This window comes from Miscanthus floridulus, chromosome 3, assembly GCF_019320115.1.
Source record: "Miscanthus floridulus cultivar M001 chromosome 3, ASM1932011v1, whole genome shotgun sequence".
NCBI classification, from domain to species: domain Eukaryota; kingdom Viridiplantae; phylum Streptophyta; class Magnoliopsida; order Poales; family Poaceae; genus Miscanthus; species Miscanthus floridulus.
The window spans coordinates 18,163,447-18,180,664 of record NC_089582.1 but is presented as its reverse complement, the minus strand read 5'-3'; the positions used below and the strand labels follow the sequence as shown (position 1 = coordinate 18,180,664).

The 17,218-nt window shown below is 45.9% G+C and overlaps 2 protein-coding genes across 2 annotated transcripts; one reads left to right on the top strand and one right to left on the bottom strand.

The window, feature by feature from the left end:
* The first annotated feature begins 4,903 nt into the window (after positions 1 to 4,903).
* Positions 4,904 to 7,843, top strand: LOC136543280 (protein app1-like). The gene is made up of 3 exons (XM_066535769.1): positions 4,904 to 5,018; positions 7,257 to 7,513; positions 7,565 to 7,843. The coding sequence occupies exons 1-3, from the start codon at positions 4,904 to 4,906 to the stop codon at positions 7,841 to 7,843; spliced, it is 651 nt and encodes a 216-aa protein (XP_066391866.1).
* Positions 7,844 to 8,066: 223 nt separating this feature from the next.
* On the bottom strand, positions 8,067 to 11,745 carry LOC136545113 (transcription termination factor MTERF2, chloroplastic-like). Its single transcript, XM_066537149.1, has 6 exons — positions 11,177 to 11,745; positions 10,573 to 10,978; positions 9,919 to 10,134; positions 9,600 to 9,707; positions 8,605 to 8,879; positions 8,067 to 8,492 (listed from the first exon to the last, which is right to left on the bottom strand). Exons 1-6 carry the CDS (start codon positions 11,743 to 11,745, stop codon positions 8,228 to 8,230), a joined length of 1,839 nt encoding a protein of 612 aa, XP_066393246.1. The 3' UTR covers positions 8,067 to 8,227.
* Positions 11,746 to 17,218: the final 5,473 nt, after the last annotated feature.

Genomic DNA, 17,218 nt, shown 5'->3' with positions numbered 1-17,218 from the left:
GCCCTGTACAGAAATGATAGGGTTTCGCAGAACTGATCGGACGCTGGTCTCGGCAGGACCGATGTGTCCGGTCAGTGGTAGCAGTGAGCGCACGGTCTCGGTCTCGTGACCGGACGCTGGCGCGAAGAGTGACCGGACGCTCAGGGTTTGTGTCTGGTCAATGCTGACGTATGGTGGCGTAGGCGGCGCTAGAGTTAGGCGCGCGGGCACAGAATTGATCGGACACTGGTCCGCGTCCGGTCACAAAACAGAGGCTCGGGGAGCTCTCTGGAAACGACCGAACTCAGGCGCAGCAGCGTCCGGTCATTCACCGTGCAGCGTCCGGTCGCAACTTAACCGTTGAGATCGGGTGGCTCCGGTTGAACGCAGAGCGACACGTGGACGGCGTAGAGCGACCGGACACTGGCGGGGTGCGTCCGGTCGATCTGACCGGAGCGTCCGGTCGTCCCAAAATTTGCCCAGTGAAGGGGTAATGGCTAGTTTAGCCCATGGAGCTATAAATAGAAGGAGGTCTTGGCCATGGCTGGAGTAGAGCACCTCGGGGGACTTTGTGTCCATGCTTGAGAGTGCTTAGGAGTCCTCCATCTCACATATGCTTGATAGCGATCATCCGATTGTGTGAGAGAGCGATTCTAGTGCGATTGCATCGTGAGGTTGCATCGAGTGACACTAGGTGATCGAGTTGCAAGCCAGTGGTGCTTGTTACTCTTAGAGGTTGCCACCTCCTAGATGGCTTGGTGGTGGTTTCCGTCGAAGCCCGCAAGAAGCTTGTGCGGTGCTCCGGAGAAGAGCTTTGTGAGGGGCATTGTGCTCGCCTCGCGAAAGCCACGAAGAGCAACTCTAGTAAAGCGTGTCATTGAGCTACCCTCACTTTCAGGGTAGGTTCTTGCGGTGCCCGACGTGCGGGCTTGGCGGGTGATGCTAATTAGCTGCCGAACCACCAAGTGAGCGGTCGACACAACGGGGACTAGCGTGTTGACAAGCACATGAACCTTGGGAGAAAAATCACCGTGTCAACTTTATTCTTCCTGTTGGTTTGTATCCTCGTTACACAAGCTTGTAATTACTTTCATATACATTGTGCTTGTGTAGTTGCTCTTGTGATTAGTTTGCTCGTATAGCTCACTAGTTACCTTCTTGCTTGTGTAGCATAGAAGTAGCTCCCTTGAGTGACTAATTTGGTTTGTGTAACCTTATTAGTCATATTGCTTAGTTTGTGTAGCTAAGTATTTGCGCTCTCTAATTTGGCATTGGTTGCCTTGTTATTGAGCATTGCTATTGAGCTTAGTTGGCTTTGTGCTTTTGCTTACTAGCATGTGTAGGAGCTCCCCGTTGCTTAAAGTACTAGTGGCATAGGTTTATGTGACCCTGCTTTTAGAATTGATTAGGTGAGCTCTAGCTAGTCCGACACCTTTGTTGCTTAATTAGGATCTTTGCAAGGTGCTAGAGAACATAGATAGCGGGGTGTAGTCTTGGCTAGACCGATAGTTTTAATTCCGCACTTGTTTCGGTTAGCCGATGCGATTAAATTTAAAAATAACTATTCACCCTCCTCTAGTCGCCATCTCGACCCTACACTATTACATTTAAATCAAGTTTCAAATTTACATATTGTTTGTGATGTCATACTTCGCCGTCTTAAATTCTAGATGCAAAATGAAGATCAAATAGGGGTAACATGTTTTTAAGAGAAAATAAAATTGGTGTCCTGTTTTAGGTAGTACTGCCAGAGACAACAACAAAAATTAGACCCCCTGAAAGTAGGTGTCTACGTAAATAGAAAAGTAGGGGCTCTGTTTTAGGTAGTACTGCTAGAGATACTCTAAGATGTCCGATTTAGCTAGGCGATATATATTTTCTCTTATCATTGTTACCTTGCCAAAAAAATCTAGATCAATAGAAATCCAGTTTTTTTAGAACCTCTTCAGGGTTTCAAAGGACATCATAAAGATCGGCAAGATGTTGAAATGCATTATGGAGTTTTGTGGAAATGCATAAGTATGCCTAAATACCTGAAAGGGTATGACCCTACTTCGCAACCAAAAAGTTCAGTATATTCATGCTCGAAATTTTTTGCTCCTCCAAAACAAAAAAAATGCTTCTGTGAAAATCAATCTTTACACCTGATAGTTGTTCAAGCACCCATTATTATTCATACAAGCGCATAAAAAGGCCTACACACAAACACTGCCATTTCGGGAAAATAATGATGGGCAATCACAAAGTAACAACTTTTGGCAAAAGAGAGGCAATGAATGATGTTCCGCAATTGACTTGAAACTATCATACAGCTGAAGGGCCAGTCCCTGGATTAGCCCTCCTGATCCTTGTCCCTATTAAGGTTTAGAATGCCAGCATGAGAAAGCAGAGCCCAGATATGGGTGAGAAACTCCCCGCCATTTTCAAGATGTTGCATGTGTTGCTTGGTAGTGGTGTGCGAGGCCGCAGCATGGATGATTGTCTCGGCCCAGAAATCTTCCAACAACTCCCAGCGATCTCCATCCGGCATGCTCTTTAACTGCTTACCGAGCTTCATGCCTCTTTGGAAGATCTTATTAGCGTCATCTTCCTCATCTGTCCCTTCTAATTTCTTCATTATATTGTAAATCTTGGGAAGTCTATAGGATCCAAAAAGCTCCCTACGTTCTTCCATCACCCTTTGTGCCAACTCTGCTATATCCGCCTTGTGGTATGGAAGCAGTTCTGGGACAGATACAATCAAGTATGTGCAGTATCTAGACAAATGAACTGCAACGCCTCGGTGACTACCTCGATTAATCCTATTTCTTCTGTGGTTTGGAAGCAGTTCTAGCACATATTCAAACATGTGTGCACAGTATCTCGACAAATTATCTGCAAAGCCTCGGTGCTTATTACATCGAGTAGTCCCATTACTAGGATTAGGAAGAGAAATATCACAATATTCAGTTGCCATGTGCCAAATTAACATGACTTCCACCCCTGAGAGATCCTTGAGTGCCCAAGAATACTTGTCAAACATTTGGCTCTGCCAGCTGACTGGTGTTTCTCCTAGGTTGCCATAAGTTGATATGAGTGATCTAGCAACAGCTCTCTTCATTGCATTAGAAACCTCTACTGGGTCTGGCTGTTTCTGTCGTTGGAAAATAACTGAGTGCTGGTTAACCTTATTTCTCAACTGTCCAGAAATCATAAACTTTCTAAGAAAACCAATAACCTTTTCAACAATAAATGCATTGGGTGCACACCAATATTTCTTGACATGCATGCAAGCTAGTGATACCTGGGCCCAATTTGAAGCCAGATAAAACGCTTTTTGCACTAGTTCCACTATGAAGGCAATAAAGAGAACTAGTAGAGTAATGATGTAATCAGCGTTTGAAATGTGTACCTCTATGATAGGATTTGGTGTCTCAAGAACCAGTGATTTTTTTATGGCAAAAACCAATACAATTAAAATGACAATAATCTTGAGTAGAATCAAATATTGAATGAATGGCACCGATGAAATATTCATCCATACGAAGGTATAGTGATACTTTGTGAAGAAGAAATCGTAGCAAAAACCCAACTCTACCTCAATAATTCTGAATGCTCTTTTGAAATCCCCTTCAGATGGCAACAATTTTTTGAATACAAAATCATGGTCTTTAAGAAGGCTGGTTTCGGGAAAGATTTCCCCGAAATGGCGCTGTCTCAGGAGCCGCCAGAACAAGGCACAGGACAGGCACAGGTCTTTCAATGCTTTGCCATCAGCTGAGTTGCCACAACAATCCCATATCTGGTCAATAGTAATGAATCGAGGCAGACGATAACAGACTTCATACTTGTAGCCCCTCATGCTCTGTTGAGAATCAGAGTCACAGGCTCGATGATCATCACTTGCACTTTCTTCTTCCGTCCTCTCTGCAAGTTTTGTGAGACGGATCTTCTTCAATGTGATGAAAAGACTCATGAAACTAGAAATTACCAAAAAAAAGGATTCAAGCGTCTTTGTCAAGGAAACGACAACAACAAGAGCGAAAACACATTGTGAACTTGCTCTGGAACTCTTCAGATGCCGCTTTAGGTCCCAGGCTGTCTTCAAGGTATAAGTATTTGGATCCATTAGCAGAGTGAACATAAGTATGTAAAAGGCATCCTGAAGATACTCGACAAAAGCTTGCATGTACTTGTTGAAAAAACTGCCATAGAAATCAAATTGCCGGACGGCGGCGGTGCCTGCTGAAGCCATGATGAGAAAAGCAGCCCAGACGGGATACGACGAATTCTTGATCGGGGAGAACTGCATTGTACCCAAGGCGTAGATGATGAGAGGATTCATAAATCTGGTAGACACCTGCAGGCCAAATTTGACGAAGGTGGAGTCATGCCACCGCCGCTTGCAAGAGCCCAAGATGAGCTGGAGAAGCAGCAACGCAGCGGCTGCTACCACCAGAGCTTCCACCAGGTTGATCGTCTTCCTTGGGTGGTTCAACCAAGGGGACACAGCCTCCATTGCCCTCGTCATGTTAACCACTCCATCTTTCATGGAACCCAGCTCCATCTCCATGGAGGGACCGTAGATGAATGGAGATGTGTGTGTAAGTAGTATGTGTTGCTCTTGAGGAATTGGGTGTTTAAATTTGTTTCAGAGGGTACAGCTTACATATGGTGCAGGCTTCCTCCAACTAATATGGTGCTGGCTTCCATCCATCAATGAATGGTATGGCGAGAGTATCATACGGTTCATACATACCAGTACTCCACATACAGCTCTTTAATTTAGGGATTCTAAAATAAATACTTGGGACGGCCGAGGTCCATGCCTTTTGTTTTGTTTTGTTGTGTTTTATAGCAAATAATCCTTGTCTTTTGTTAGCTCATCTTCTGCATAGTATATCCGCGGCTCCCACTAACTTTGGCTACCTCTCCGTCCATCGTCATGACCATTAGAGGTTCTATACTTCTATATGTTGGATCCAGCCAGCCACTGGATGAAGGAATCTTTAAGACTGAGAAGGAAAAGTTGTTTTCTTATGCCCAGTTGCCATCAGCTGGTTATTACAAATTCACTTTGTCCCAAAAAAAAATAGCAGAATAAATAATTCAGAGCATACTACTCATCCCTCTTTTTTTTTTTTTTTCTAATCATATAGTATAGATGCAGACATCCGCAAACACGTATGCACACTCACACCTGTGAACAGATGCACATAGGCACTACCTTTATATACAGCTCCAAAATACTAGGCTGACAGTCGTTAGATCTCGAGAATGATGAAGTCACCACAAGCGTCTCTCTATTGATAGACATGTCGTCTATGACTGGAAGACAACGACGTTAAATCCTGAAATGAAGTAGAAAACTATGAGCATCCATGCAAGGTTGAGAATTTGAAACTAGGTGGCTAGATTCCACCACAAGAAACAAAACCAACTAAGTACGTTCAATTCATGGTAGATTCCTCCTATCCCCAATACCTAAAATCTAGGTGGCTTCCATACAAGCCTGGACGCCAAAGTCGCCTTTGGCATGTACTCACGGAATTGTTTGTTTGGTCGTCTCATCATCTCTTTAAATGGATCTTACTGACTTCAAGCGTACACCTATTGGCTAGCTCGCAACACCGTGATTGTGGGGGTGGCATGCCTAAAGAAGGTAGTGTCATGGAATTACTGGCAAATTGTAGTTGTTCAAGACTAAGATTAATTAGTTTAGCTCAGAAAGAAGATGAAACAATGTTGGCGGGTGGTCGTTTGGAGATCGGTTCCATGACTAGCGAGAAATACTAAGTCTAGCCTTTGTTGGTTGTACATAGTAATGATGGCATTATTGCCACTTCCTTGTTGAAGGAATGATTTAGAGTTCAATGAATTGCTCCCTAGGGTGAAGCCTATGGTCTGGCATTTACTGGTTGGATGATGGCAACGACGAACACATGCGTGTGTTGTATTCTTCTTGATGGTATTTGCTTTTATAGGGCCTTCGTCATGGTCTATGTGTTACTTTGGTTGTGCACAAAAGTGAAGACTATAAGTTGTGTGTTAGCTTCCTGCGACATGATGTCATATTGTCATCTTTCAACAATCATAGCTAAGGTTGTGTGCAACCTAGCTATGCAAAGCCCAGGAATATCCTTGGATCGATTTACCATTGTTCGAGATCAATAAAGCTTCCTTTATCTTAAAAAACAAGAGTACAGGAGGTATGAGTCAACAAGATTGAGGAGCCTGCAAATCCCCAGGATTCAGTCTTATATTGGTGGATTTAATAGATAAAAAAAGCATCATCCCTCAAATTTCCTCTCTCCCTCTCTCATCCCTCAAAAGGGAAGAAAAGCCCTCCAAATGAGAGAGGGGCTCGGGTAGCTCTTTTAGCTGATTTTAATATATTACAAAATGGACCTCATACAGCTTATTACAAATGAGTCCATAGACCAGACGTCGAAGCAATCAAATGGTGATTGCCCAAATAAGCCTCAAATGGTGTCAATAGGAGCTGCAAGCCTGCAACATCACACAGATTAATTATATCATGTAGATGAATGGATTACCATGCATTCCCTCTAATGGACGATAATAAATGAAAAGTTCTGCGAGAAATGAAAGGGCTCTGCCATAGAATCGTCAGGTTGTGTCATGCTCATGCAGGAATAATGCCGTGTTTGGACACTACAAGTGTCGTTTGGTTAGCTGCAGTTTGGAGTTGGGGTTCATCTGCTTTGCAGTCTTTGGGTACGGTATCCAGTGTGATGTGTTCAGACACTACGAGTGTCGTTTGATTAGCAGTAGTCTGGAGTTGGGGTTAATCTGCTTAGCAGTCTTTGGTCGTTAGACCATGGTTTTGTATTGGTTCAGTTTGGTTGCACCCATTCGGTTATGAATGTGGGAGACCGGAATACATTTGTTCCTTAATCTAAAAAAAAAAGCTTTAGGAAAGAAGGTGAGCTGAACCATGCAACATAATCCAGGCATCCAGGTTTAGGCAAGATGGTGAGCAAGCCGTGGAAGAACCATGCATGGAGGCATGGACCGGACCCAACGTCATCCACATCGATGGCTCGCCACATCGGTCGTCTCACCAAACAAGCATCTTGAGACGGTTCGGAAGATCAACAATCAACAACCAATATAATGTCAGGTGATGGCACATCGATGACCATCGTCGAAGGACGAGCTAACCGTACCCCCAGGTTTTTCAGAGCGTCCAACAACTGTCTCTCGTCTCTGCATCACAATTCACAAGACAGTCGAGACTGCGTCTGCAAACTGTTATCGACTGCTCTTGAGCTTAGCCTCCTGCCAGCTCGTCGGCCCACCAACGGCCTCCACCTCGAGCCTCCATGCACTGGCCCTCGTCGTGGCACTCATGCTAGTCCTAGGCAGCAGCACTTGCCATGCGGCCCGCCTGCTCACCGACGCCACGGCGCCCGCTGCGGCACCGGCTGCCGTACCTGGTATCCCTGCCCAGCCGAAGCCGACCGTGCCAGCGGTCCCCGCCATGCCTGCCGTTTCCGCGGTCACCGTGCCGCCAATGCCTGCGGTGCCTTCTGTCCCCGCGGTGACCGTGCCAATGGTGCCTGCTGTGCTAGCCATGCCCAAGGCCGCCGCGCTGCTACCCGTTCCAGCCATCGTCATGCCTAAGTTGACGCTGCCGCCGATTCCGTCGGTTCCTTGTGTCCCCGCGGTGACTGTGCCAACGGTGCCTGCTGTGCCAGCTATGCCGAACGCCGCCACGCTGCCTTCCGTTCCAGTCGTCGTCGTGCCTAAGTTGACGCTGCCGCCGGTTGCTTCCATCCCCAAGGTGACGCTGCTGCCGATTCCCTCCTCCATCCCTGGCGTGCCAACAATGTCATCCCTCGCGCCACCTCCAAAGGCCTAAGAGAGCTACTGTCCTGCACCCAAGCCTCTCTGCTTCTGCAGTTGTCGCTCTGCACACAGGCGTTGTGTTCCGTTGTGCACACCGTTTCCCCTTATGATGATTCTCCATATTTTTGTGTAAAGTTTTCCATACTTTATTTGGTCCATTTTGTATTTATGTATGTTTTCACTCATATACATGTATGATCTTAATTTCGATTGATGATAGTACGTCTACAATTTCATCTTCGTTATTAATTCGTCATGTGTCACAACATTAGCATTTTTTACATTCTTACCGACAGTAAAATATATGTAATCTTTTTCTTTCCTTTTAGAACATGTACACGGTAGGGAAGAAATGCTATGCTTGTTTTTGCAGAGCTATCAGCATTCATTCATCTATCTAATCCACCACCTCTATGTTATCTTGGCATGCTGATGCTACTGTAGCTTCTGTTTCCCTGGATGTCTCTGAAGAACCTGAAAATGTCTCCGGACAAGCCTTTCTAGCTTCAAATCTCGCTCTCCTCTCGACAGCCTCTCGCACCCTCTGCGCAAACTCTTCGTCAGAGCCACTCAGCATGTACCGCAGCTTCATGTTGACCCTGTTTGCCACCAAAGTTTGGTGCCGAGGCTCTATCCTATCCTCCAGGGAGTAACTGAAGAACCTGGAAACCATCCAGTGGTGGGCATTAGGGGGCTGAGGGTCACAACAATGACAAAAAACAACTAGGCTACCAGTCTGTTCATTTTAGAAGTAAACATGAGCTCCAAACTCACCGTGGAAACTCGATGAGATCTTTCAGTGGCCGCACCATTACACGCCTCAAGTACTGGTATTTTGGTCTCAGGATATCCACATTGTATCTGAGAAGCGTTGGGAAGTCAGCAATCATCTGGCCGAGCACAAAGTGGTAGATGCCCAGTGACCGGAAGTACTTGACACTAACTTCTAGCTTATGTGCGATACTACAGCCCAAGAGCTGTGGATCCAACGCAATAACCTTTCCAATGTCATCCTGTTTTACTCCACCTTTTGTCAGCAGGAATATAACCTATGATTTACACGTGTGAGACATGGAGTAGCATAAGGAATAAGTAGAAGTTTTTAAAAATTGAAAATAAACACTGAGCTACGGTGAATTTCATCACTTGTCGGCCACAACACTAACATATTCAAACAAAACACTAGGACAGTTATCTAATTCTACTTCACTGTTGCTAACTTTGGTTGTTCAATTTCAAGTAGTGCACATCATTGCTCCAAGGTTCGTATCAGGTCCACTTGGATAGAATTATGTCCCTTGTTATACACCACAACACCAGCACTTCTAAACAAGGCACCAGGACGGTTGTTGATGTTTAATTCAAGTTAATGCATCATTGATGCAAGGTGCATATTAGGTTCAAACATTTTATACCTAACAGCTTCACTGACAAAATGATGCACAAAGTAACTGCTGTGTGTTAGCTCATCATGGTAAACCAATATTAAGAAGTATGTAAGTACCAACACGCTGTGTGGTCAAAGGTTTGGTTATACAAAGCTCCAGTTATATGAAGTTTAGTGCCTTTGATAGAATGTGGCTTTCTGAGACTACTTACTATGGTGCTACCTATACTGTCCCAGCAGCCAAATTACAGAAGTCCCTACATTATGTACACTAACTTCCTATCAAAACTGGTAGTATAAAAAACTGATGCAATAAACTCCAAACAAAATGTGACAATATTTACTGAAACTGAAAGAATAATAATGAGATATGAGAACAAACCACTGGGCGTATTTTCTTGTACAGGCTATACGTTAATACAGGAGGGAACTTCACAAGCACATTGCCGATTGCATCACTCCTCACACCAATATCCATTAGAAATTGTACCTAAAATGTATATGTTTGTACAGCAGACTTCAGTACATCAGAGCAAAATCCCAGTAGAACAGAAATAAGGAAATACTTGGTCCTATTGGAGAATTTAACAAGTTTAACAAATCATGATATTTTAAAGAGCAGCTTAACAAAATCATAACATCGTTCTGTGAATAACACAAATTGAAGTGTGTGAAGAGTGTCAAAGCAATTAAGAGATTACCTTTGGTACAATCACTGTCTCCAAATCAAGACAGAATATTGTTGGTTGGACCATCAACATTCTTTTCATGCCATCCCTTGAAATGTTAAGGTGATACAGGTATTTCACAAGAGGCTTCCACCTTTCTTCAATGCTACAGGCCATGAGCTGTGGCTTGAAAGCCAGTAACTTCCCAAGTTCTTGAGCACTTAAACCAAACTCTTTCAGATATTGAACCTGTCACCAAGAATGCTATTTCATTAGCAACTAGAAAAATAGATGTCCAGACTTAAGAACTGAAAACAATACAAGAAGTATATCAGTAACTTTATTAGAATTCTTCAAGAAGAACAAGGAACGTAATTCTGACAAGTTCCTCATCAGTTCCATTAGATGGGTAAAACGATATGGCACCCTAAACTTGAGATCCACGCCAATCAGCATATCAACACTATATTAAAAGGGAGGAACTAGATGGTGACATCATTTTTGTTGAACCCTCTATTTTTTATTGAACAGATACGACTGAATCTTAAACCATTCTGAATATGAAATAGATTCTTGCTTGCCCATAGCAAGCGGCAGTAAATAAAATGCAGAAAATAAAAGGTGCATCTACAAATATGCAACGTGCAGCAAAAATATGACAGAACTGAACTAAATGCAAGCAAACACCTTACTGTTCATCTCTTCCAGGCTTAAAAATCCAAGAACTCTTGGATAATCATATACCATTGTGCCAAAGTCCTTCTCGTCCATTCCCAAATCCCTATAAAACCTGACTCGTGTCTCCAACTCATCCATTGACAAGCTCAGCAGCTGTGGACATCTGCTGACCACATACCCAATCCAGTCTCTCCTGACACCAAGGCTTTCCAAATAGCCAATAATCTCTTCCAGTTCTTCAAAGCTCTGGTTCAAGAAGCTTCCACCGTTTGCAAGGACACGCCCCAAAAAATCTCCTTTTACATAAATGGACCTAAGCCACTTTATCATCCTCCTAACTTTCCCCAAATCGCCAGAACATGCGCAAACGACTTTCGCGATTTGGGGATATGTCATTGAATTGTGCTTGAACCACCTGAAGTATGCAATGTAACAATCTCAGTGCTAATTGGGGTCTTAGGGAACCACAGTACATGCCTAAACTAGAAAAACTGCATGTTTATGATTTGCAAATTGCAATGCTTCCGGTAGTTTAAATAATCGCAATTCTTGTGCCTACTGAATATAAATAATTCGAAGAAATAGATGAAACAAGCAAAGTGGCGTTCTTTACTTGACAAGCTCGACAAGGCCGGACTCCTGGATGTACGCCTTTGCCCGGGCGTTGAAGGACATGTGCGCGAGGTCGGGGTGGTCCCGCCGCATTGCGGCGGCCTCGACGACGACGCGGTCCACGAACGGGCCCATCCGCGCCGTGAGGTTCTTGATGTAAGTCAGGCCGCCGATCTTCCCGCCGCCGAGCGTGGCCACGAGGGCCTCGGCGGCGACGGCGCGGCGCACCTGGAGGGCGCGGCGCAGGACGGCGTCCTCCGCCTCGGATAGGCCGGCGGATGCGGAGGCGGAGCCAGCGGGGCTTGTTGGGGAGGAGAGCGAGCCCGGGAAGCGGGGCTCGCGGCGCGGCGCGAGGGAGGCGCTCTCGGCGGCGAGGAGCGCGGCGGAGGGGGGCGGAGCCGGGGGCGGCAGGACCGGGTGGGTCGCGGTGGTGGGGTTCTGGAGGCGGGAGACGGCGACGAAAGAGGGGATGCGAAGAAGGGAGCGGTGGCGGCGGCGGGAGGCGGGACTGGGAGTGTGGAGCGGAAGGCGGAGGCGGGGGTGGGAGTGCGGGAGAGCGGCGGCAGCCATTGGAGTGGGAGTGTGTGACTGAGGTGGAGCGTACCTCCAAAGTCCAAAGTCCTATCCATCCTCTCTTTATTTTTTTTCTTTTTTTTAATTGACTGAAAACATCTCTTTGGCTTTTTTGGGCTTTGGGCGTGTGAAAAACGTGAGCATTTCGAACAGTCTCTGGATTTTGATCTTGATAATTCTGTGTTATGTAAGAGGTTTAGTGGCAAGTGTCTAATCCACTTCATGTTCATGGGTAAATCCAATCACCCGTCTCAAGCAAGGACACAATTACACCCAATAGGTTTTTTTTTTCCCGAATAATAAGATGGCATCATTAAGAGAGAACCAAAACAAGTGTCCTTCTAGTGTTTTAGAAAAAAAGAGCATGATTTATGGGTATTTCTAGGAATACATGATATCTTTGCAAAAAAAAAAAAAAAAAAAACTCCATGATGACACCTTCAAAGCTGTCACGCCAATGGTTCTCAGTCACCAACCCAAGAATAGGGTTGGGTTTTCATCCAGAGAAAACAAGGTACTACCTCTATCGTGAAAAATGAGGGATTTTAGTTATACACATGGATATGCATCTCATAAGTACCTGTCCAAGTGCATATAGCCAGTCTCTTATGTTCTAAGACGAAGACAATTGGACAAGAGCCCACATCAAAGATGCCTCCAAGGAGAAAACAACAACCACAAAGGCTTGACATTTAGGCTCTCATCCTGGAGGAACAACACCCACAATGCATGGCATTTAGGCTCTCGTCCTAACCTTTATCGATCTACCCCTAAAAGAGTAGCCGAACGTCCGAACCCTTGCCACGCCAATGGTGCAATGACCACCACACCTAATGGAGAGCTAACCCTCCTCCAGTATCCAAGGTCTCCCACTTGGGCCATATGGAGAGAGATACACAAGGGAGGATACTAGGCATTAGGGGTCTGGCAAAACACTTCCCAGAAGTCAATAGTAGCAATAGCAAAGTCCAACTCTCTGATGTTCGTCTCCATAAAACACATCCTCCTAGCACAACTCCACCAACATCGTACCCTCATGCGCCCCTGCCCGTGCCAACACCATGGATTCACACCCATGCAATATAATACCTCTCCTCAATCGATGCCATGTCATGCATCACCGCCAAGGATGATGCCCATGGGCCATGGCTATGGAAGGGCCAGACCTAGCCCCTTACCACCCTAGGTAGCCCTCACCATGAGCATTATCAGAGCTCGGATTGACAACAACTAATAAGGCCCTTCATCATGCATGATCCCCATAGCTAGCTCAATCCCTATCGATGCCCTATCCCTCCTTTGCTGGTGCACGAGCTTCTGGTAGCTAGCTCAAGCTAGCGACAATGAGATGCAAGGAAAGGTTTGGAGGGGGAGAGGGGTTGACCTAACATGGGGCCACTTGAGTTGCCTTGGAGAGCGACCATGCGTGCGGGGTGAGGATTTTTTTGCCACACGTGTAGTCCCTTCTCACTTGCAATTTAAAACATTTGTATGCTATCAGTAACTATGTACACAACTAAGGATGCCACATCTTTGTCAATTCATGCACTAACATATAGCACGCGCACGTGAAAAGGACATAAACCCCTTGTTATGTGCTTTAACTTGAAGTTAACCATAATTATTTGATGCGGCGGATCTAGGATCAAAACTCAGCTATCGCAAACTTTCTACTACAAGTTTGTACATGTGTTGAAGCAATCATGTAGAAAACCAGAGACAATAATGCAATGAAGTGAGGCCATCAAACACACATGTCATAAATTAATAAATGATGTCTATCAGATACATTAAAGTTTCTCTTCATGCCATAACTACCAATCATGAAATATCAAAATCAAACTTCAGACTTCTATGATTAGTACTCGAGGTGGAAGGTGTGGGACTTTGTAATCCTTTTGGTCACTGGGCATGAAATGGTCTTATGCATGGTTTTGGCTAATAATTTGTATGAAAATTATATTTATAATAAAGTAACCGCATAATATAGAAACACTTAATCATGATGAATCTATCTACCTACTAATAACATAAATATTATATTATGAATAATTATCTAATAATGGTCAAAGTGAAAAATTGACCACAAAAGTAAAAAAAAAAACTTCATGTATACTGTTGCTGCAACAAACACCAAATTAAATACGTCCCACCAGGGCATTCGCAAATGTTTTGCTTACGTGGGCCACTTTGGCCCATCCACCATGGATAGCCTAGATTTTGGCCCATATACACATCAATTCCCTAATAGTGATCAACCAGACAACAATTGTGATTACACACTTTGATGCTTGTTGTAAAACATGTATGCTCTCATGATCTTCTTTTTTTTTTAAGAAAAAAATTGTTGCTTACACAACAACACAAAATTTTGTGTTTCTTGTAAAAGGTACACGTATCTCAATCACAATTTTCCATTTCTTCAAAGAAAAAGTGCTGAAGCTTATACAACACAATAGTTGGCCTATAATTGAAAAACCATATTTATACTCACAATTAGTACTATTGTCAAGGTGCATAACTCTCTAGCAGTGACATGAAACACAATGTGAAGTTCTCACTTTGGAATATGATGAAACAATAGAACTATTTTTTTTGCGAGGCAGTTACAAACGCAGACGCTCACATACATGAGCGCATACTCACCCTTATGAACACACGCATCGATGCACTGAACTCTTGAGCTATACCAGTTACACAATGCAAACACAATATATAGATGAAACGACAAGAACACTTTGGAATACGATCAAACAATAGAACTATTTTTTTGCGAGACACAGTTACAAATGCAGACGCTCACATACATGAGCGCTGAGTCACCCCTATGAACGCAGCATCCATGCGCTGAACTCTTGAGCTATACCAGTTACAGAATGCAAACACAATATATAGATGAAACGACGAGAAGAATTGAATGGTATTCACAGGCATAATAACTACTTTTATTTATTTGGGTTTGGAATACAAATTGTTTATCATCGGATGGACCTGAAAAAGCTAACGAACGCCTTCCTAAGCTTCTTGCCGGTCTCGGCCGGCCTACGGTGGTGGCGCTTGCAGAGGTCGTCCTTGCACTTGCAGAGCATCCCAAGCCTCGCCATGTCCGCCGCCTTCACGAACTCATCCTTCACGGCCGACTTCTCGACGACGGTGATGTCGCACCTGACGGCGATGCAGTCGTCCTTAAGGGACCCCAAAAGCTCCAGCCACTTCACGCTGATGAACTACGAGAAGCCCCACCTGTGGCGAAAGGTGTGGACGCGGCTGTCGCTGTCGTACGGTGGCCACGGCAGCAACCTGGAGCGGGGGTATACCAAGGCCAACTGGTACTTGGCGTGGACACCGCCGCTGAGGCGCTGACGCTCTCCTCCTCCTCCTCGCGCATGAGGAAGAGGGAGATATAGCCGGCGGCCTCCTTGTCGTATCCATTGGGATAGCAACGAAGCTTACTGTTTACTCGTGTGAACACATAACTAGAGAAATGCGGTGTTGAAAAGGCTCCCTGCTGTGATACTATAGTCGCTGCAGATGCAGGCGTCGAACGGCTCACCTACAGTACTGTAGCCACATGCAGAGGCTGACGTAGAGTCAGCCCTATATGTTATCTAGTTACTGTTATAGCATGTGCGCTGTACTAGGACTAGATGGATAGAGTTGTATAAATAGACAACCATGGCAAGTTAGTAAAGAGAGTTCAGGTTTGTCATCTCTCATACAGAGTTTCGACCAACGCTGGTGTCTTGTACTGTATGTATGTTCTGTTCTCCCTCTTCTTCAACCTCGATCCATAGTGTATGGGGACGGACAACGCTTATTCGTGGTCGTCTTAGCTAGTGGGTGCTCGGCAACACTAGTGGGTGCTCGGTAAGACTGGTGAGTGGTCGACTCACCTGAGCCGATGATCCTGTGGGCTAACAAGTGGTATCAGAGCCGCACAAGCACCGTCGCCAGACTAACCGCTAGTGATGACGGGCGGTTTGGAGATGGGCGACAGCAGTGGCACTGTTGTGGCTGCCCAGCCACGACCAAAGGTCGTTGTTCGCACGGTGCGGGAGGTCAGCGGCACCAGTTGGCCGACGCTGACTCGCACCAACTATAGAGAGTGGTCGGTGACCATGAAGGTCAAGCTCAGAGCCCGACGGCTCTGGAATGCTGTTGACAAGGGCACCGACAATGAGGAGGATGACATGTCAGCGTTGGAGGCTATCCTCGCTGCTGTACCGGCGGAGTATAGGAAGCCGTTGGGACAAAGAGTTCGGCTAAGGAGGCATGGGAGGCTATTGCGGCGATACATGTCGGTTCCGACCACGCAAAGAAGGCGACGACCCAGTTTCTGAAGCAGGAGTACGCTAACCTCAAGTTTAAGGATGGTGAAACGGTGGAGGACTTCTCCCTCTGCCTGCAGATGCTCATCAGCAAGCTGAAGAGCCATGGCGTCACCATCGACGAAGAGGAGGCGGTCTCCAAGTACCTCCATTCCGTGCCGATAAAGTACATCTAGATCACTCTCTCCATAGAGATGATGCTGGACTTGTCCACCCTCACCATTGAGGATGTGATAGGCCGTCTGCGGGCGATGGACAAGCGCCTGGAGCAGGCGACAGCAACGAAGGACAGCGATAAACTGCTGCTAATGGAAGAGGAGTGGGCTACTCGGAGGAACTCTGAGACGGCAGCCTCCTCCAGCCGCGGTGGCGATGGCAAGCGCCGTGGCAATGCTTTTTTAGAGAAGAAGAAGCAGGTCGACCCCAATGCCTGTCGATGCTGCGGGAAGATGGGCCATTGGGTACGGGAGTGCCCAAATCGCAAGCAGGAGAAGAAGGCTGAGGCTCATCTGGCGCAAGCTGATGATGAGGATGAGGCCACTATCCTGATGGCGATGTTCTATGCACTGCACGATGTCGAGGCCTAGGAGAAGGAAGAGGCGACGACGGTAGAAGGACGTGGGAAGGCCCTGAAGATTGTCAACCTCGACGAACCACACGCCCAAGTTGACCTAGGATGTGTGGGCGCCAACCAAGAGCAGCGGTGGTATCTGGACTCTGGTGCCAGCAACCACATGACGGGGTCCAAGGCATCCTTCTCTGAGCTCGATGACGATGTTACTGGTACAATGAAGTTTGGTGATGGCTCAAGGGTGGGAATCCAAGGGCGTGGCACCATCATCTTCAGGTGCCAGAATAGGGAGCACCGCATGCTAACGGATGTATATTACATCCCACAGCTGTGTTCCAGCATCATTAGCATTGGTTAGCTGGATGAGCATAGTAGCGAGGTACTGATCAAGGATGGAGTCCTTAGGATTAGGGACCGGGAGCAGTGACTTCTTGCCAAGGTGAAGAGGTCCTTGAACCTGTTGTACCTGCTCGACCTAAAGATAGAGCAGTAGGTGTGCCTGGCGGCAAGGCACACCGAGGAACCATGGATGTGGCATGCCCAGTTTAGACATCTCAGCTTCGACGTGCTT

Excerpts from the sequence above, each read along its gene's own strand:
- LOC136543280 (XM_066535769.1), top strand. The coding sequence starts at position 4,904 with ATGACCATTAGAGGTTCTATACTTCTATATGTTGGATCCAGCCAGCCA. Across the intron at positions 5,019-7,256 it reads TGCCCAGTTGCCATCAGCTG|CCTCCTGCCAGCTCGTCGGC; the intron begins GTTATTACAAAT and ends TCTTGAGCTTAG. Across the intron at positions 7,514-7,564 it reads CAATGCCTGCGGTGCCTTCT|GCCGCCGCGCTGCTACCCGT; the intron begins GTCCCCGCGGTG and ends GCCATGCCCAAG.
- LOC136545113 (XM_066537149.1), bottom strand. The coding sequence starts at position 11,745 with ATGGCTGCCGCCGCTCTCCCGCACTCCCACCCCCGCCTCCGCCTTCCG. Across the intron at positions 10,979-11,176 it reads GGCCTTGTCGAGCTTGTCAA|GTGGTTCAAGCACAATTCAA; the intron begins GTAAAGAACGCC and ends TGCATACTTCAG. Across the intron at positions 8,880-9,599 it reads ACAAGAAAATACGCCCAGTG|GTTATATTCCTGCTGACAAA; the intron begins GTTTGTTCTCAT and ends TGTAAATCATAG.